The 21,795-nt window shown below is 38.5% G+C and overlaps 1 protein-coding gene across 2 annotated transcripts in view; it reads left to right on the forward strand.

The window, feature by feature from the left end:
- The first annotated feature begins 1,470 nt into the window (after nucleotides 1-1,470).
- Nucleotides 1,471-21,795, forward strand: part of kif26ab (kinesin family member 26Ab) — a 95,728-nt gene continuing 75,403 nt past the window's right edge. Inside the window, exons 1-2 of one of the 2 annotated variants that reach the window (XM_056245532.1) lie at nucleotides 1,471-1,938; nucleotides 4,013-4,249. In XM_056245532.1, the coding sequence (XP_056101507.1) occupies nucleotides 1,804-1,938; nucleotides 4,013-4,249 (372 nt within the window). In that variant the 5' untranslated portion in view covers nucleotides 1,471-1,803. Of the gene's footprint in view, nucleotides 1,939-3,309; nucleotides 3,518-4,012; nucleotides 4,250-21,795 lie in introns of those variants that run through there. The other variant, XM_056245533.1, reaches the window with a different exon arrangement.

Consider the following 21,795-nt stretch of genomic DNA (forward strand, 5'->3'; position numbering starts at 1 on the left):
ACTGGCTATCAATGCAACTTACGACTCAGTATGGGCCAAGTTGATGAGCCAATATCACTCCTAATTCACAATCAGACTTGTCAACAGTCAACTGCCTAATTCCCTTTAATCGGAGCGACAAAACCTCGCTCCTAAGACAGTCTACAGGAACGAGTATATTATTGCAATAAAGCCTGTCTGCTTATCTACTGCATGCTCCTCTGTATGCTCGAGATAAGAGTTTTTATTAAGAGGGCAGCAGTAATGTCCTGTGTTCGGCTTTCAAAGCCCAGCAAACAACCGCCTTTATCTAGCGTATTAAGCCTCGCATTTAAACTGCTCAATAACAGCACGGGTTTGCATTCGGCTGCTCGGAGATCACGCACCAGGGAGCCTTCTGGTGGATCCGCTTTGGTGTTGAAAGATCTGGCGTTCACAAATAATGGCAAGTTTTAAAATGAGTCTTTCAAGCTAAAAAAAACACATTATAAATAAATAGATAAATAGGCTAACAGAGGCCTACATAGACACGTAATTACACTGGCCTACATACATACGTACAACATACATACATGCATACATGTTTAAAAACAACAACAACAACAAAAAACCATCATACATACATACCTGTACTTACAAGGCTACATACATACATAGGTACATGTTTAAAAACAACCTTGGCTATACATATATGTTAAAACAACATGCATACATACATACATGCATACATGTTTAAAACCAAAAAACAACAACAAACATATTTGGCCTACATACTGTACATAGCCTGCATACATACACACACATGTTACTGTTTCAAAAGTTATTTTCATTCTCCTTTTACATGGCGTTTTAAAGCCAGATAGTGGCTTTATAAGTCCGTTTTAAAGTCCGTCTAACGGTTTTCTTTAATATTAACATTTTTATCAGGCTCCTATGTAGGCTATAGGTTTCTACCTAAGTAGGCCTACCGACATTTTTGAATGGGCTGAGGCTGGGATTTAGTGAGTTTGAAGTGAACGTATTTGATGAGCATATACTATGTGCGGAGAGCATTCACTCATTTTTGACATAGGCTTTTAGAGGCTTTTGCATCGGAGGTCGTCATATATAGGCCTATGTCTAAAAATTAAGATTATGTTGTTTCAAGCACACGTATGTTCCTTTAAAAACATCCTCATTTAAGCATCAGTATTAATCTATAAGCATTGGAATACAACTACATCTTTAAAAATTAGCAATGTCGCATAATAAGTCAAAAATTAAGTTACCATTATTTAAGCAACCTTGTCCGCAATGAAGGATACGCGTCACTCACAGCGCACGCAAGGAATTGAAGCGCGCACTGGTTGAGCATCAAGCGCGAGAGCGACACACTCGCCATGAGGATGTTAGAGCAGAGAGAGAGAGAGAGAGGGGGGTTGAGAAAGAGGTGGAGTTGTTCAAGGTAGTCCTCAACAGGCTCGGGCGAGTTCACTCCAGACCTGCAGTGTAGACTAGTCAAGGCGTGGACTGCCTATCCAACTAGGATGTATGACAAAAGCGCATGGATCATGTATGGAGTGTATGGGGTTCTTGAGAGCTTTGACGAGTGTCAACATATGGATGTATGATTTTATACGGGGCAAGTGATTTGGAACAGAAACCGGACGATCTAAATGAGTCAACAGTTGGATGTACCTGAGAGGGACCCTCTGGATAAGACCATGACACCGCTCTGGAATCAGAGAGAACCATCTGTAAAATGACTCGGAACTCCAGAGCGCGCGCGATGACTTCTCCACATTTGCTGTAAGCAGGGCGAGGAAACATATTTACAGCTGCACAATGGATTTACAAAACTCTAACGGGTCATCTGGGGAGGACAAGCAGAAGCCCAGTCTGATTGACCTGGGGACGTTTTTCGTGGACGCTGACATCATTTTTGGATTTACTAGTCATCTGTTAAAGCGAAAAGCCAAGGTAAGCATATCGCAGCTTTTGAGAGTAGCCTACAAAAGACTCCACAAGTTGACTAATTTAGAGCTCATTAGAATCTATGTGGGGTGTTTTGCTTAGACACACTTATTGTCTTATTAAATATCAAATTTTGAGGTTCACAAATATGAATAGGAAGTTATCATTATGATTTGTGGTGATTTACACTTCAGCACCACGAACAGCTCTCAGCGTCCACATCAGTTGCGCTTTAAGCAACTTCCTTTAAAGCATCCGAAATACATTAAAGTGCTTTCGCAACTTAAACCCTTCATTTTGCGTATCATTTTTTCATCATATTGTGAACTTAGTGCTTGATTAAAAGTTTTTCAGCGGTTAAGATTTCAGCAATTCAACTCAGTTATAGACCTATATATGCTATGCAACTAGGCTTCCTAAAACCTGGAAATAAAAAAGACTTCGAGTTAAAAACAACATCAGTCTGAGGTGTTAACCACTATAAACGTGGACAAACTGACATTAATGCTCACATAAAGGTTTTGAACCAGTCTGTCAGAGAGTTTAATTTATATTGGCTGAAATGTTATAGAGTCTAGACGGTCACAAAAAGCCGAATATCTGTCAGTATAGGTGTAGCTGTTTTCTTCGCCCACGTTAAACGGTCCGTTATTGATGGTTTATTGGACTGCTGGCGCTCTCACCGACAAATGACTGAATGTGGGTTATTTGAGGAGAATTGTTTGATTGACAGTATTTGGGATGCAATTTAAAATCACGTGATCCTAGCATATACATCATCAACATAAAATAATTAGCAACGAGTAATTAAATATTCAAAAACATTCCCACAATTTCTTGCAAATCAAGAGGTTTGGAAGATGCAGTTAAAGAAAATACCAGAGGGTGGCGCCAGAGTAATATGCAAACGACATCAGCACGCCCGTAATCTCACAGTCGACACAAGTGAACTGCAACATAAAAGATGACGTAATTTATGTTAGCAGCAATCATTTATTTTTTTATTTCAGACATACAAATGGTAAAATACTAAAATGAGTTTATAGTCTGTTCCTTACAATAATACACATGTTTTTATTATTATGCATTGTTGTACATCAGACAGACACAATTTGATCATTTGATTAGGTTCACATGAGCACATTCCTTATCACAAAATACACAATTAATTAAATTGTGAATTCCCTACAACTTTATTTTCACTTTTTGTTTGTGCACAAGCAGCCTATAAACTAGGCTATCTGAAACAGCTTATTACTGAGCTACTGAATAGCAGCTCCACCCCTCTATCCAAGTGACCGAGCCGCGCAGCGCGCACACGCATTGACAGCAGTCAAACTTCACTCCCGCGTACGCGCGTCGTCATGGAACTACAGCAAAGCAAAACTTTAGGGGGAATCTTGTTATGCCTTTTGCTTTGCGCTCCCACTGATATTCATGAACTGTCTTCCTAATCAATGTGTGTAGACAAATAGAGGAGCAATAAAGTACACTAGATATCCGTAGTGCTTTGATCTTTTATACCGAGCTGATGGATTTAACTCAAGGGAATGCGCGAGGAGAGTTCCAGACCAGCCGGTCAACTGTAAGTCCTCTTATAAACATCAACTGATGCTGAGAAGTTACAGTAATCGAATTGAATGCCAAGGGTTTGCTGTTTGTGCATTGTGGTTGAATAACTTGCAACACGTTCGAAAGTTGAATCACACTTTTGTGTATTTACACAAGTTTAGAACTGTAGTGAAGCTACGTGTATGCACTGCCTTACATTTTTAAGTACAATCAACTTCGATATTTAAGTAATTTCAACTTAAATTACATTAAACTGACTTAAAAAGTAGTTGAATCTTGTATAACTTATAAAAAAAGTAAAAAAAATGTCCTAACTTAATTTGATGAGTTAAAGCAATGTAAAAACACATGTTGTCAACATGTTGATCATATCATTTTTACAGTGTGAAGTGGGTATTAATATAATAAACAATTTGTAATATGCAATTAACTGTAATGTTAAAGCTCTTAATGTATACAAATGTATTTGTGCTCTTTCTGCATTGTGATTTTGTTGTCTTTGAAAAAGGTGGAAGGCTGTTCGAGCGGAGAGTCTTCACTCTCACTTGAGCTGAGCCCGAGGAGGAGGCTATCAGCGGAGGAGGAATTGTGTGCCGGCAGACCAGCACCCGAAGGCGCAGGAGCCGTGAGCGTCTCGGAATCAGACCGGGACAAGACTAGGCCAGATCTGTGCAAGCAGTGTCAGATGACTGTGGCTGAACTGAGGAGACAAGCCCTCGCTCTGTCCGACCCCGCTTCCTTAAAGGTCAGTGAGTGAAAAGCATTATTAGGATGCCACTGCAAAGTACATCAAGACCGTGGAAATCTTGCCGCTTTTTAAACTAATAGAATTATCTTTCGAGGATCTGTTTTGACTCGTGCAGAAATGGATGACTAAGAAGCTTTTGTTAGTCTCAAGAAGCACTTGACTTTCACCTGAGCTTCAAAGCCATGGAAGTTGTTCTCTTTGTTACATTCTGTCACCCTGCATTGTGAAAGCCTCACATAAATCAGATGCAATGCAGTGAATGGCCATTTTTGTGTAAAATCTGAAAAGTTGACACAAATAAGCCCTGTCTTTCTAGTTTTATGACCCTCTTATCAGAAAACCGAGATCCTATTCAGGCTCCTATTCACAAAGTTCACCCAGTCATCAGAAGGTTAATCTTTTTACTATACCTTCACAGAGAGCAAATATTTCAACAACCTCTTTTTCAAACTATAGGCTTCGTTGTACTTTAGAATGCTTTCAAGTCATTATTATAATTTGAAATGCATACAGGCTTGGATAAAAGCGTGATCATGGCTTCACCGCACAACTTCCTTCAAATGCTGTTAGAAATGTCTCATTGCTGGATGTTTGGTTTGTGGTCAGACTGGTGATGAAGCCTCATCAAGCCTTGAGTGGGATGGTTGGAGTGAGATGTGAGAAGCTCAGCTGTGTGGCGTGATGCGCCCCTGTGCTTGCCAATGCAGTAAGTGGATGGGCATGATATACAGAGAGCAATCTGGATGCAAAAATGAACTAATTGACTGAAACAAATTATTATCATTTGTGAGGTTACATTTCTAGTGTAGATTTTTAGTGCTGTTTAATCAATATCACATGAGAAAGAGTACTTTTGTGATGAATGATTCAAGTCACTTGTTTCGTTCCTTAATGATTCAGTGCTTTTGAATGATTCAATGACTCGCTTATAAAGAGAGTCACTTGTTTCATTCTTGAATGTTTTTTATTTTTCAATCAATTATGAAACGAGTTTCATCCCTGAACGAATCCGTGTTTTGGGTGGATGATTTAAAGACAACCTCATGAAGAGAGTCATTTGTTACATATATGAATAAATCAGTGTTTTTAAACAAATCGTTCGAGTGAACGATTCAAAGACTATCTCATAAATACAGTCACCTGTTTCATTTTTTAATGAATCATCGTTTTTGAACAAATCATTTGAGTGAATGATTCAAATGACTCATTGAATAAATCAGTATTTTTATAAATGGGTCATGACTACCTGATAAAGAGAGTTGCTTCTTTCATTCCTGGATGAATTAGTGTTATTGAACAAATAATTTGAGTGAATTATTCAATGACTCAATTACTAGTTTTATTTCTGACTGAATCAGGAACAATTGATCTATTTGGCTGACTGAATGGTTCATTGACTGTTCACAAGATGTTTGTTTAATTTGTGAATTAATCTGATTTTTTTTAAATCAAATCATTTGGGTGAATGATTCAATCATTAAGAGTCATTGTATCATTCCTGAATGAATCAGTTTTTTTAAACAAATTGTTTGACTGAATGATTTATGACCCACTCTTGAAGAGATTTGCTTGAGTGAATGATTTAATAATTCACTCATAAAGAGTCATCTGTTTCATTTTTTTTAATGAGTGACCACCTCATTAAGAGAGTCAATTTTTTCATTACGGAATGGATCAGTGTCTTTGGATTAATTGGTTGAGTGAATGATTCAAATGATTCACTCATAAAGATGGCCACCTGTTTTGCTTCTGAATGCATCAGCATTTTTGAATGATTTTGAATGAAGGACTCCATGACTCACTCATAAAGAGAGTCACTTTCAGAAAGAATAACTTTAAAACCCCCACCGTTAACACACTCTTTGAATGCTGCTCGACCAATCAGGTTTGAGACCTGGAACTAACTGTTCTTTATTTTATAAAACCAATGCTTTTTTATTGGAGAGTAATGGAACATAATCAATCAAATGGAGGACAGAATTCCATGTATAACAAAAGTCACTGGTACTTTGAAGTAATCCACAATATCCACCCTTGCGTTACACTTTTCTGAATGCTGGTAAACTGAAGCCATTCGCCATTGTTTGTTTGGGGTGTTTACAGTCTATCTGCTCATTCCTAAAGCTTTTTTCTCGCAACCTTCCGTTTCTAGAGTTTTCAACAGCTTTCCTTACTTTCACACACTGTTTTCATCCAGAATATGTGAGTGCCAGTTTCTGAGAGTCTGTCGATAGGGGAGGGGCTATTGGAAGTGGCCCATTGTTTTGGGAAACAATGCTTATCTCCCCCCTTGTCCATCGACATTGGGGGGAGAAAACAGTCGAGCGGACTCGCTGTGGAGTCTGTGGAGGAAGTGGAGACCCAGTTGACCTTCATCATGCATTCAAAGTGTTCCTGTATACTCCTCACCAAATTCCCACCACAGTTAAATATAGGCTGTCGACTTTTTATTGTTGTCTGACTTGCTGCTTGGGTTAGCCTCAGGTTTTCCCCCTCCCTTCGCTTTCTTTTGTGGTTGTGTTTCAAGATAGATCTCATGCTTAGGTAGGATTACAAGCCCTCCGGTTTGCTTTGAACCCGCCCCCCCCCCCCCTCAAGTTCTCTTCTCTCCAGGTTACCTCAGGGGATAGAGATAGGGCTTTTGTGTGGGTGTGCATCAGTGTTGGTGGATGCGTATGACCTCGTCCCACCCTAAGATGTGTTATTTGGTTAGTACTCACTCATTCTCATCACCAGTGGTTGTCTGAAACCATCTCAAGTTTGGCTGGCCGTTTCACTCCTGCTGTTTGCCCTGTGTGGTCGTCTCCAGGTGTGGGGGATAAAGCGATGGGGTCAAGGTCTCTATCGCCCCCTCTGCTGATGGCTTAATGAGACTGTGGAAGCATTGGTCATGGGAGTCCTGCTTTCCCTGCAGTTGGGAAAAGAAAGGATGCTTTGTCCAGCTGGAGATGTGTGGTGGTTACCTGACCTGAACTTAGAGACTCAAGTGATATGGTTCTAGCTGAGAAGCTACAGAGGGTTACTGTTTATCAGCTCCTGCCAAAGTGTGGGTGGCCTGTGGGCTTAAATCCTGGGTTTAAATTGGTTGGGTTTTCATTATTCTTGATTTTCAATTGAGATTCACACCTGCTCCCCCCTCATATGTTCATTATGAAAATTGCTCTCGGTTTGGTGGTAAAGTCTGGGAACTGCAGCACTCAATAAGTTTCAGATATCAGGCTGCCCTAATGACCCAGCTGCACTTCACTGGTTCATACTAGAGCTCATTTATTCCCAGCCAGCTTGTGTTGGCAAGGAGTACTGGCCTCTTAGTCAGTTATTTTTGTGTAATTGCTGACATTTATGGTTTTTTTTTTTTGCAGTTTAACAATCCAGTGGCAATATTCAAGTAGGCTTGCAAATCCAGACTTTTGAATATTGGCAAAAAACTTTAGGCTGCAAAAAGCTGCAAACTTTACTGACTGACATCCAAAGTGACGTTAGATTAGATAAAGATATGATTAAATATTATTATATATTAAATCAATTACAAAACAAACAAACAAACAAATATAATATAAAACAATTATTAGTAATTAAATAATAAATTTTACTGTACAATTTCTAAAATTTTATCATGCATTATATGACATGTTTATTGGTTAATATCTATCTATCTATCTATCTATCTATCTATCTATCTATCTATCTATCTATCTATCTATCTATCTATCTATCTATCTATCTATCTGTCTATCTATCTATCTATCTATCTATCTATCTATCTATCTGTCTATCTGTCTATCTGTCTATCTGTCTGTCTGTCTGTCTGTCTGTCTGTCTGTCTGTCTGTCTGTCTGTCTGTCTGTCTATCTCTCTATCTAACAATCTAACACTCAGCCTCTCTTGCTACACAATTATAATATCTCATCTTTAGATTTCTCTACTTACTTTTATATAGTAATCTTAATTACTTATTATTGTGCACTGTGTGACTGTATTGTGCAATATGTACACAGTGTGATGGTTCAATTAGATTAAAATAAATCCACAACAGTGGTGGTCTGCAAATGATGCAAATTAATGGCACTAAATTCTCAGATTTGGGCAAATTTAATGATAATTGTATCCTCAGAGGGGCTCAATGTATAGCAACATGGTACCTTGTAAATATGACTTTATTTCTAATGGGTGTTCTATAAATTTTGACACATATGGAACGTCAGGGACTGACGTAATGGTTTGTTTTGTGCATTTTAAATATCGACAAACCGAAAATGTTCTTGTTTATGAATGTATTGGCAAGTGCACCAAAGCCAACTATTCAGAAGTGAAATCCTCATTGAAAAAAACTTGAAAGATTGTAAAATCTTAAAATTTGCTCCTGAAAAAGTTCCCTCGAGGAAATGCATGGTCAGCAGCACTGCAGCCCGGCGTGTGACAGGCCGTTTCTTTACAGTCTTCTGCCAAGCACACGCTCACAGGTGGCAATTAGTCTTCCTTCACGCCCCACAGCTTTTAATGGCTTCACTCTTTTTCACCAGGTTTGCTTTCAGTCCTCGCCATCCTTTGTTTTATTATTTATTACCAGTGATTTCTTCGCCTGATATCAGTGAGGAATGGTCTCTTCTCTTCAAACAATAAAGAAGCTCTCCCCTCAGCAGTTCATTCACTTCAATGTCAGGGCACTTAACACCTGAACAATGCCTGAGGATGGAATGCCTGGAAGCTTAACACGGGACAATGGACAAAGACTTCATTGCCTACAATGATTGGCACTTAACTAGTCACAAAGCTCCAGCACATTACCCAAGACTCGCAATTTTAAAAAATGGCCAGCGTTAACCCTAAATCATATGTCCGGCTACGATAACCATTAACCGTTGAGAATGAATCTGAGACGTCTAACGTCAAACTCTTTCACTCCACTGGCCGTCCGCATCTATTACAGGATCATTCAACAAAATTTAAGGGCATTCGCACCTGGGTTAGAACAATCTAGCGGTATGGAATGTGGCGTTCCCAATCCCATTATTGTGATGATGGACTACAAGGTATCACGTTTAATAAGATGAATATGCGCTTGGGGGCGGCCGTTATTTCATCTCCATTGTCCAAAGAAAGGCACTGAAATGGCTGTCATCAATTATAATGACCACTACAGTTCTAAGGGTCTATAAGCTCTCTGTTGTGACATGTAAGAAGTTTAAAGTCCGTTCACAGGGCAGGTCGAAAACACCTGCATCCCTCCGTCCTTCAAATGCTGTGTGAAACCTTAGATGATGGTTGTAATGAGAATACTTAGCTCTCATTTGCTGTCAGTCATCTCCTTGAACTCTCTTGTGACCAGACCTCCAAAACCCCCCCTGGGAGGATCATCTAAAGCAAAGCTAGATGGATTTGCAGTTTGCCGTTTTCATTTCGAACACTTAACCCCTGCAGCTGTGTGTCTATATGTGCGTATGAGCACTGGGGCTTTAACTGCCGCATGAAAGGTCAGTGTGGTTGGCTGCTATGGGATAAGAATCATAACAAAGTATGAAAATGGGTGGACCATGCCTGATTAGACTACATTGTTTTGGACAATAAAGATGGAGATCTTTTAAAGGGCATTGGCTAATTGTCTCATTCAGTTTGTTGTTGCGTAAGCCACTTAGATGTTACATTGTATGCGAGGGTTCAGAAGAAGTATTATGAAACATTTTTTCTTAGTGTGAAGAACATTTTAATAATCTGAAGAACCTTTTTCCACTCACTCTTAAAAATGAAGTTTCTTTATTGGCGTTGATGGTTCCATGAAGAAACTTTAACATTCGTAGAACTTTTCCATTGCACAAAAGGTTCTTTATAGTGTTCTTTGTGGAATCCAAAATGGTTCTTCTATGGCATCACTGTGAAAACTCCCTTTTGGAACCTTATTTTAAGAGTGGATAAATAACCTGTTTTTTCAGGTTCCATGGATGTAAAAGGTTCTTCATGGAACCATAAGCCCTGTTTACAGTTTTTCTCAGTCACTTTGGTAAATTTCTCGCATCATCCTCGACATTTGCAAAGCAGTGAGTGCATTTCTCAAAACAATTTGTACAAATAGCAAAACACGATTACCTGCGAAAGCCAGTCTCTTGCTCAAAATCCTTAGTTCATCTCTCAAAAGTAAATATCTGTGTCAATGAACATGTCGGTGCCATCAGAATGACAAGTCCTTGTGTCATTAGCCACTTTCCGACCGGAGGGACTTTTGCAGTTCCTAGAACCTAACGTTCCTATAACCCTTTTTTTCGCGTGTTCCGATCGGACTAAGTTGGGGATTTTTTAGTTCCTCAGACCGTAGTTCCTATAACTCTTTCAGTACCTAGTCTAGAGCGAGGACTTTTTTAGTTCCCTTTCCCTAGGTCTACATTGATTGGTTCAACTTATAAGTCACGCCCACTGTCAACACATTTTCTTCACTGTCTGTTGTAATTCGCTTATGTAGGCTATGCTAACTCATAACTTAAGACACACATAACGCATTCAACCAGCTAATTGCTAATGCTTGCTAAACTTACCCGTCGTTTTGTTTGCCTCCTGCGCTCTGCTCTTCTATCTACTTCCATCATATTACTTAAGATCATATTACGCTGGAGCCTTCTGTGTTTCTCTGTACAGAACTCAAGATCTTTAAACGCCGCCGTTCGTACTCGTTATTAAGGTCCCGGCAAGGCAGAACAGGAACATTCCGATAGCCTCCTCCATGCTGGTTTGTTGTTGTTGTATGTGGCGCCGCCGCCGCCGTGCTTGCGTCACTCCCTTACCCCTCCTACCAGTTCCTATGGCCACTTGGCCAGTGCGAACGCAAACAGCAAAACCGAGTTTGGGGGAGAGTAGTTCTTAGAACTGTTTAGAAGTGGACAGTTCCTATAACTAAGTTCCTGTAACTACTTGGTCGGAAAGCGGCTATTGTGTATGGAAAAGACAGTCAAATTGCTTAGTCATATAACAGAGGGATGTTCTGATGTAAACTATGGCTAAAGTTTAGATGACAATTATTGTAAATTGTAGGTTACACCTTAGTGTATGTGGGAGTTTGATTGCAAGAGACTGGACAAGATTCTCACACTTTTAATGTTTGTACTGCAATTTGTTGACAGACCATGTCATTGCAATACAGAAAGGAAAAGACAGCACTGCATAGCACAAATATATATATAAAAAAATGTGAACAGGACAGATTTAGAAAAAAAGAATAATGGAAATGTATAGAAATATGCGTGACATATTATGACAACTTGTTCAACCATTTTGCATGTAAAGACTTGTGCTATGAACTAATGCCTAAATGTTGTGAGGGGTGAGACTATTCAACAGAGACCCATTGTAATACATTTTGATCAACATGACATAATCGATTGATAATGTAGGATTGTACATCCTACATTATTATTATTGTACATACATTATTTGCATGGATGTACCAAAGCATTTGCAACTTGTTCAAAGAAATGAAAAACTGCTTTTTTGATGTGCAAAAGTGACACAATGATGTGAAGTTTGAACAGGTAGTTTTGAGAATTTCAATTCTGATCTGAGAATGTACCAAAGCGACTGTAAGATGCATTTTGGTCGATTGGATCACAAGTAGATGAGGGTGACGCATACCCGTTTACACCTGGTGTTTTAATTCATCTCTATTGTCCACTTTCAACCACTTCTGTCCTGATTTCTTCGAGGGGAGGGTCTATAGGTGGGTAGATGTATGTAGCCTCGTGAGACCATCCTGATCTCGCAAGCTTTCAAGGTTTCACTCGCAGATCAGTCTGGATACTTTCCGTTAAAGAAAATTTGGGAGCAGTTCACCAAACGAACGTCCAATCAGCGTTGGCTTTGAGGCGGGTTGAGGTGTGACGCAACGAGAAGCGCGTCAGTTCAGTCTATAGAACATGTCGGCTTCAGCGGATGAAACTAGCATCAGCGTGGCTATCGAGCAAGTTTTATCGGAATTACAGAGTATTTCTTCACTGAAAGAAGAGCAAAACACTGCTCTGGAGGCTTTTCTCAGAGGAAAAGATACGCTCTGTTAGTACGTCATATACTTCGTTGATCTGATTGGTTGATTTGGCCCGTCTATCACCAACATAGGCCAATCAGCTAACCAGTATTTTCGCCCTTACCAAAAGTACTTCAACGGAAGGTTTCCAGATGGATATGCGGAGCAAATCCATCTGGCGGAGTCAGGTTAAGATGTATGGGCTTCTTTCAGATCTTTCGCTCTAATGGACGAAATAACCTCACACAATTTACATCTGAACGCGACCGGAGACGGAAAAACACAGAGAGCATCAGCTTTCGTTTCTGCTCTGACAGCCACAAGATCACGCTGAACGCTGTGAGTGTGTGTTAGAAATCAGGAATGGTGAGAGAACATTGTCCTTGGTAACTTTTTCATCTTCAATCCAAACTTGGGTCTTCAACTAAGCGCACTTCCCATTATGTGTTAGGTCAGTAGGCGGAGAGTAGGCGTCTTTTGTAGGTGTTCAACACATTCGACCATGAATGCGTTTTCGACTACCTCTGGAAGTGGTCGAAAGTGGACAAGCTCAAAATGTTTTAGACCCCGCTTACACCTGTATTTAGCGTCGTCCACTTGTGATCCAATCGACCAAACGCATCTTAAACAGTATAAACAGGCTCAAAGATGCCAAGAATGTTTGAATGTATCCTCCTTTTATAGAGTAAAAATGTGTCAATAAGCCTGACGTTGACATGAGCTCATCTGAATTTTCATGTTGCCAAATAGAGTGAAATCTGTCAAGAAGCCTTTTGCTTTCGTGAGCTCATCTGAATTTTCAGGTTACTTTCAAATGTGAGTGCATGCCCAACGGCATTGTTGGGATGTTTATTCCAAGGACATCAATTATTTCCTCACACCCCTACCAGAGAAAAGCTCTCGGTTCTCACGAGAAGCGAGGCTGGTTGAAGTGGAGTTGAAGGTCTACTGGAAGTCCTGGTTCGACTTGCTCGTCCCATTCTTCACTCTTAACCCTGCAGGGGAGGTTTGCCTAGCACATGCCAGAGCAGTCACTATAAATCACTCAATTTTATTGCCTTTATTAGTTTCCCATTCAATTCTCCTCCTGTGCACTTTTCTCGCACTTTCATATGCTCTGAGTTTACAAGAAACTCGAAGCCATTTATCAGAACATAATAACAGCAGACTTGTGACGAAATTGGGGGCGGATGGCATCCAGCAAACATTCTTACGTCAACCCACACCTGATTCCTTGAATTGTCTTTTCGTTACGTGTCTCTGGTGTTATTTGAAAGATAAGCATTTTATGATTAATGGGTTAATGACATAAGAAAATAATTTATTTTTGAAAATTCTTGCAAAAAAATTCTATTTTAAAACACACGTCAAGTTCTTAGAAATGTACATTTTGTATTTATGCTTCTGCCATATGCTTTTGAAAATCTTTTATAACAATTTCAAGAAAAGTTGACATTTTTAATGTATTTATTTCACATGTATTTATTTTAAACATTATTTTGTATATATATCTTTTTTTATTTATGTATTTATTTAGTCAGAAATTAAAAACATGTTCATCATAGAAGAGGTGTATTCACGTTATTGTTCATATGATTTGCATTTGAATGCATTTTTTTAATTAATCAATTTATTAGATCAGTGTCACTGACTCTAATGCAAATATGTTTTTTCCTAAAAAAAATCCCCAAAATATAATATAATTCAGAAAATATACCCTAATCCAGAAAGAATTAGACTTTTTAAGCTGGTCAGCTAATGTGAAACTGTCAATACTGGTAGCGTTTTGATAGCAAATGGTGAGTTTGAATAATATTTAACAGCATGTGTCCGTAGCCCTGCACTCACCTCATCTGAACCTTGATGTTTTATGCATGCCGCTCTCGTCTTCCTTTTAACCTTTCAACCCGACGTCGACCATAGGAAAACCAGAATGTAAACCACAGGAAATGATGAGTTGAGAGAGCCAAGCATTACACTGCATTATTGATGTTTACTCCAGTGAGCCCTGCTATCTGATTCTCAATCAGTGAGTGTTTAAACTCATTGTTTGCTTCCGGGCTGTTTCACCGTAAAGCTGTGTGTTCAGCTGATATGACTATGATAAGCTCTTCCTAAATTGTTTTATTCTCAGTCTCTGGCTTTTGACGTTGAAACAAAGCACTTGTTTTGCATTTGTCTATCTTAGGGCATGCACTGATGCTCGCATATATATATATATATATATATATATACAGTATATATATATAGTGTATATATAATGTATGTTTTATATAAACATAAACATTTTATATATAAATAACATTTTTCTTAAATATATACATGTGTGCATTTATATACAAAATAATTATACACAGTACACACACATATATTATGTAAACAAACTTTTATTTTGGATGCGATTAATCGTGATTAATCATTTGACAGCCCTAATATATATACAGCGGGGGAAATAAGTATTGAACACGTCACTATTTTTCTCAGTAAATATATTTCCAAAGGTGCTACTGACATGAAATTTTCACCAGATGTTGATAACAACACAATGAATCAGTACATACAAAGAAACCAAAACAAATAAGCTCAGAAATTAAGTTATGTGTAATAATGTGAAATGACACAGGGAAAAAGTATTGAACACATGAAGAAAGGGAGGTGCAAAAAGGCATGGAAAGCCAAGACAACAGCTTAAAACTATTAGTAATTAAAAAGCAATCCAACCCCCTGTCCGTGCACATTAATAACAGCTGGTTCAGTCCCAACGGATGGCCTACAAAAAGGTCTCATTGCCAAGGTGTCACACAAGACACATCTCATGATGGGTAAAAGCAAAGAGCTGTCTCAAGACCTTCGCAACCTAATTGTTCCAACACATAATGATGGCATTGGTTATAGGCACCATTCTAAGCTTCTGAATGTTCCAGTGAGCGCTGTTGGGGCCATAATACGGAAGTGGAAAGACAATCATTTCACCATAAATTTGCCTCAACCACTGCTCCTCGCAAGATTTCAGATAGAGGAGTTAAAAGAATAATCAGAAGAGTTGTCCAAGAGCTAAGGATCACTTGTGGAGAGCTTCAAAAAGACCTGCAGATAGCAGGTACTGTGTTCTCAAAGAAAACAGTAAGTAATGCACTCCACCACCATGGCCCGTATGCACGCTCACCACGCAAGACTCCATTACTGAAGAAAAAAAGCATGTTGAAGCTCGTTTAAAGTTTGCTGCACAACATTTGGAAAAGCCAGGGAAATACTGGGAGAATTTAGTGTGGTCACATGAGAGCAAAATTGAATTGTTTGGATGCCATAATACACACCATGTTTGGAGGAGAAATGGCACTGCACATTACCCTAAAAACGCCATACACCTTGGTGTTAGCTCTTGGACAACTCTTCTGATTATTCTTTTCACTCCTCTATCTGAAATCTTGCGAGGAGCAGTGGTTGAGGCAAATTTATGGTGAAATGATTGTCTTTCCACTTCCGTATTATGGCCCCAACAGCGCTCACTGGAACATTCAGAAGCTTAGAATGGTGCCTATAACCAATGCCATCATTATGTTTTGGAACAATTAGGTTGCGAAGGTCTTGAGACAGCTCTTTGCTTTTACCCATCATGAGATGTGTCTTGTGTGACACCTTGGCAATGAGACCTTTTTGTAGGCCATCCGTTGGGACTGAACCAGCTGTTATTAATGTGCACGGACAGGGGGTTGGATTGCTTTTTAATTACTAATAGTTTTAAGCTGTTGTCTTGGCTTTCCATGCCTTTTTGCACCTCCCTTTCTTCATGTGTTCAATACTTTTTCCCTGTGTCATTTCATATTATTACACATAACTTAATTTCTGAGCTTATTTGTTTTGGTTTCTTTGTATGTACTGATTCATTGGGTTGTTATCAACATCTGGTGAAAATTTCATGTCAGTAGCACCTTTGGAAATATATTTACTGAGAAAAATGGTGACGTGTTCAATACTTATTTCCCCCGCTGTATATATATATATATATATATATATATATATATATATATATATATATATATATATATATATATATATATATATATATATATATATATATATCCTAACAAATTTCCAAGGAGGTAATTTGCATATTGAGACTTTGACCTCTTTACTGTTTTATGTAGATTGTTCAGACATGTTGTTTGAAGCTGTCAAATATAAATCATGAAGCACTTGAAATTCCTATTTTGTCCTCTAGAGGCATATGGGCTTCTTTTTTAAACCCACTCTTGACCAGTGGTTTTATAGAAGGACTTGAGCTGGTGAGAGTGGTTTTATCTTTTGCCAGTCAAATCAGGTTTTCAATTGAACCTATTTTCAAATCTACTGACTTTTGTTTCCAACAGGAGAGGTTAAATAAATTAAACGAATTGTGTATTTGTTACAACAGACAGTAATATAACTACAGTGGCCAAAAAAGCATTTGGACACATAATAATAATAATAATAATAATAATAATAATAATAATAATAATAAGAAAAAAATCACTTCACTTTTTAAAGTTACGTTTTCCAAGTCACTATTTTCCAAAAAACAAAAAAATACATTTTGTTCTATATATAATTTAAATATAAATATATATGTATTATTTATTTATTGTGTGAAATATTTTGCTTGAAATGTGTGCTTTATTTATTTATTATACCACTTTGTTATGATGTTTTCGGTGGCATTTATAAGTTGGGGACAACTTTATGTACAGAAAAGTGTAGCACAAAGTTTAAACTGATGGATATGGAGTGAAAAAGATGTCAGAGAAAAAAAAAAAGAGTTCATACTGGCCAGTTTACAGCCATACTTTCTCTTATTCTGTATTTTATCCCAGGCTGCCAACAGCCAGAGGAAACTCCTCAATGTTGCAGGGTGTGACACAGGAAACCGGCTGAAGAGGGCTTGAGCTGAAGGCTGTGCAACTGTGTGTGCATAAATGCTCGAGTGCATTGGCATATGTGTGGTGTCAGACTGTTTGGGAATCCACACGACTGAATCTGTGGGGAAAAAGAACATCCAGGAATGTTCCATCCAACGTAATTGCTATTGTCTGTCATTCCTCTCTCTGTCCAGTCCTGCCCGCTATGACAGTAAACGTGCATGCTAGCAGATAAGACATAAGCATGTGGCGTACCGAACCGGCTCTGAATTTTGATATTTGATCACATCTGGCCATCAGCTGATCAGTGCAATGTCTCTTTGATTTTGTTCTCATAGACTTAGTGAAAAACTAGCGCTGAAAAGGCGTGGATGGGGTTATTTTTGCGGCTGACCTCATTGCATATGCATTTGTAGGAGTTTCCCTTTCAGACGCAAAATTTATGGGAGGAGAATATTTAAATGAATCATGCAAGGTGATTTACTAAGGTTTGCGCTCGTCAAAGTCCCTATTATAAGCTTTGGATAGCTTCTCTGGGAGACCTGATTCACACATGACCATATGTGCCATTTAGCCTGTGCCATTTTGTCTTGATTTTATGTGTGGGTGAAATAATAATAATAAATGAAATGTACTGGTATTTGCACCATTATTATTTTATTTTTTTTGCGCGTCCTCGGTAGATCACGCAGAACTTTCTACTCCCATCTGCGCTTTTTTCGAATTATGCTCTCATGCTAATTTGCTCTGATTAGTGTGGTGAATTATTTGCTTCAGAGCATTAAAACACTTTGGGCCTAAATCTGACTCTGAAGCAAATAATTCATCGCACAAAAGAGATAGTGGTCTGCACCAAAAACATCATGTCTGTCTTTTCTCTTAAGTTCAGATGACATAATATATGAATAGAATAGAATCTTAAGTTGTCACGACATAACCGCTGTAGCCTTGACATCATGTCGCCATAGAACAGCACAAGGACATTTGCTTTTGAGCGATCAGAGGTTAAGTGCCTTTCTCATGGTCCATTGATGATGGCTTACTTCTTGTAGAGATTAAACTAGAAGCTACACAACAACACCCTCGTGTTAATGTTAATAACCCCATGAAATCAAAATGGCAGTTTTGTGGCTTTTAATCTATCTCTGAGATTTGAGGCAATCTAGTGTACAACTAAAAGAAGATATTTTTTTTAGGTTTTAGCACTTTTAGCAGATTGTACAGTTCAGTCTGCAGCTCCTCTTTGGGCCACCAGAGGGAACCTTCACCAGCATTCTAGGAAGTCAATTCCTTCCTCTACTTTGTCTGAAAATCGCTCCCTATACCCTTATATAGTGCACTTTTTGAAGGGATAGCTGTTTGTAGTGGTGTCCAAAACCATTGTGGGCATTATCAAGTGCACTCATTCAATTTCATAATGCACCTCAACAAGTGCACAACGGATGTTCACTCAACACCCGGTTGCTAGAGAATACTCGTGCACTGTTAGCTTCGTGCTGAATGAATTCCCGCGTCTTGACAGAAGATGGCATCTGCAGCACATCACGTGCACTCAGTGTCCAAATTTGCTCACACGTTTTAATTACTTACTGTATTAGTGAAGTAATGTAGGGAATATGAGGCAATTTTGGATACAGCCAATTGCTGCCAATTTTATTAGCTATTAGCATGTTTAATGTCACCATGAAATCAAAATGGACCATTCTTTTTTAAAAATAGAATATTTCAGTATTTATTATAAATGATTAATCCATGCACATCACTATTTTTTTAATTCATGTGTCCTCGTATTCTTTAATCAAAATAGCTTCCCCTCCCTTTTGCAGCTCATCTCTTCTCTGATGACACGTTCACTGGCATGAGGGCGGGACTACCTGTCACTCACATGAGATCCACCAATAGCAAACCACAACCATCTAATCAATTCCTGATGGATGAAATCAAGTCCCGCCCTACATTTTTTCTTGTTTGAGAAGCTGTTTCAATCGGATGTATGTCACAATAGAAAAGAAAAGACCTCAAAACGTCGGTGCTGACTTTTCAGATTGTGACATACTCCAGTCCAGTTTTTATTTTTATTTTTTTAGCTTTTAGCGCTTAGTAATTTGAGCAGATTGTGACAGCCTCCTCAACCATCTCCATTCCACCAGAGGGAAGGTTCTACAGATTTCTATGAAATCTCCATCTAATACACCTACCCCTGACTAGCAGTAGCAAATAGCTAAAATGTTATTAAACCCAAACAAAAGGGATTGATGAGATTTGCAGCCACTGTTGAAAGAATATGGCTACTGCTTTCAGACCACGTAACCTTGTCGTACGCCAGTTACGATCGTGAAGAAATCCGTTACCCCTTCTTCCATCCGTACGCAGCAGCAAGAGCCCTGGTACAGGTTGCGAAAGATGTCAACAAATCGAGATGGGATTTCGTAAGCCTAAGCATTCTCGGTGCACCGCATGAAAGGCCTTGGCAAAATCTCTAAAGTTCTGCTGCTGGTCAGAACACTGTAAAAACTTAGACCAAACATGCATAAAAACAGCTTTTACAAACCCATTGCAAATGTTTTATTGAAAGTAAAATCTATCAAATGCAATTAACTAGTCATCTAATATTAATATTACTGTAAGTATTTGATTATGTTCTTTTATTAATTTTCAGGGCTTGTTTTGTTTGTTCCATGGATGGCTCAACTAAACAGGCCAACTATTAGTCCTACTAATGTCTTATTAAAACGTCTACAAATGTATACAACTGATCAGAGATCAGGTAAAAACCATAGACACCTGTTTAATGGTTCGCCACTAGGAGGCCATCTCAGCGACTCCACATGATTCGTGGGTTCATAGAGATCGTGGTGAACTATTGAAATTTTGAAACGTTTCGAAACAAAGCCTCGTTTACTGAAATCACGTGAGTTTGGCTGTTTGATTCATGCTCCTAACCACTGATTCGCGGAAAAAAAAAATTGTAAAGGTTTTAAGTTTCATGAGGCATTGTTTTGAAATAGCCCATCACTAGCCATGACTGGATACCATTTAACGAACCTGAACAACTGTAAACTCCTTTGGAAGGAAGGGCTCTGCATCATTATGGCTACTCTGGCCTTGACATCAGTGTCAGTGTCTGCTGGTCAGCGGGTCAACTGTCAGCACAAACTGTCATTGTATTGTTGGCATACGTGTAAGTTTGGCTGGATCCCCGTGGTGTTTGGCTTGGCATGTGTAAGCATGAAATGAGAGAGTGTGTGTGGTGCCCTTATTTATTCTCCATTCTGCAGAACTCATTGTGATATGTGGGCCCCATAAATCTGCGCATGGAAATGCCAGTCAAAGTTCACACCTAAGTTCATTTCATGCTTCACCGTCTTCCTCTGTGTGTGTGGTGCAGCATGTTATCGTGTGAGTCTGTGTGTGAGATTTTGCATAAAAATATGCTGGTTTATCATAGAATCGTTTGTTCTTTTTGTGTTTGAGGAGCGTGTGTGCGTGTTCAGAATTGATTCAAGCTCTTCTATGATAACTGCTATGAAAAGGTTTTTCTCAAAGATGGAAGATTTAATCAGCCATTACAGTAAAAAATGATTTGTCTTACCTTTGGTGACAGGATTCACTGGGTTAAACAAAAGCCACTGCTTCCAATTCTTTGTCATCCTGGATAATAGTCTAGTTCAGAGGTTCTCAAACTTTCCAGGTAAAACAAAAAATGGTGGACCACCTACAACCCCAGCAACTCAGAACAATTACTAGTTTTAACTTCAAAATCATAAAAATGTATAAAAAAAGAAAGTTAACAGTTAGAAATTCTAACCGACAACAGAAAAATGTATTACAAATTTATGTTTATACAGTCAGTTCATTATTGTTATAAATTGATATATCAGTCAATCAATTAATGTACAGGTATGTGCTTTTGATAAGAAATTATTGTCAAATTTTTGTAATCAGCCAATGAATTTGCCAACCATTTTGAATCTTTTATGGACCAGGTTTTGAAAACCTCTGGTCTTCTGGAAGACATGCAGTAATGTAATTTCCTCTCAGTAATCTTCAACCACTCTTACTTTAAAGTTTCTGACTCTTGAGTGCATTTCTGTTTCCGCCACAGTAAAAAGTTCATCACCTAATTTAGCCTATTACTGTCATCGTATGATAAATCGAGACTTCCTGCAAGGATCTTCTAATCTCTGTTTTATAGGCTTGCAATTTCATGGCATCTGGCTTCTTCTCACATTTTGCATAAACAGACTTTTTATGACAAAGAGCGGATAAGAATCACTTCTATTTTCTGTTCTTTCGTCTATAGTGAGTTTCTTTTATGTGATGGACATGTAAACCTTTGATAATTTGTAAGATAATGTGTAATATGGTGGAAGATCACACTTTATTATAATGGCTTATTATGAATGATGGCCTAATCCTCTTTGAACTATCATTAATCCTACCATAATCTGCTCTAATCAATCACTTGCATGTCTTTGAGTGCTGTGAGAGTGCCAGATCTTTGCACTTATTTTGTTTCCCCCCTTGGAGGCAAGGGTTGGTCACAGTTCATATACCGACAAAGAGAGTTTCCTAAACCAGTTCCTGCAATTTACATTTTGTTCTTTTGACTATTCTGATAAAACCTTGGAGGTTATGCTGCT

This window comes from Rhinichthys klamathensis, unplaced genomic scaffold (genome assembly GCF_029890125.1).
Source record: "Rhinichthys klamathensis goyatoka isolate OS25496 unplaced genomic scaffold, OSU_Roscu_1.1 h1tg000032l_1, whole genome shotgun sequence".
Classification (NCBI taxonomy): domain Eukaryota; kingdom Metazoa; phylum Chordata; class Actinopteri; order Cypriniformes; family Leuciscidae; genus Rhinichthys; species Rhinichthys klamathensis.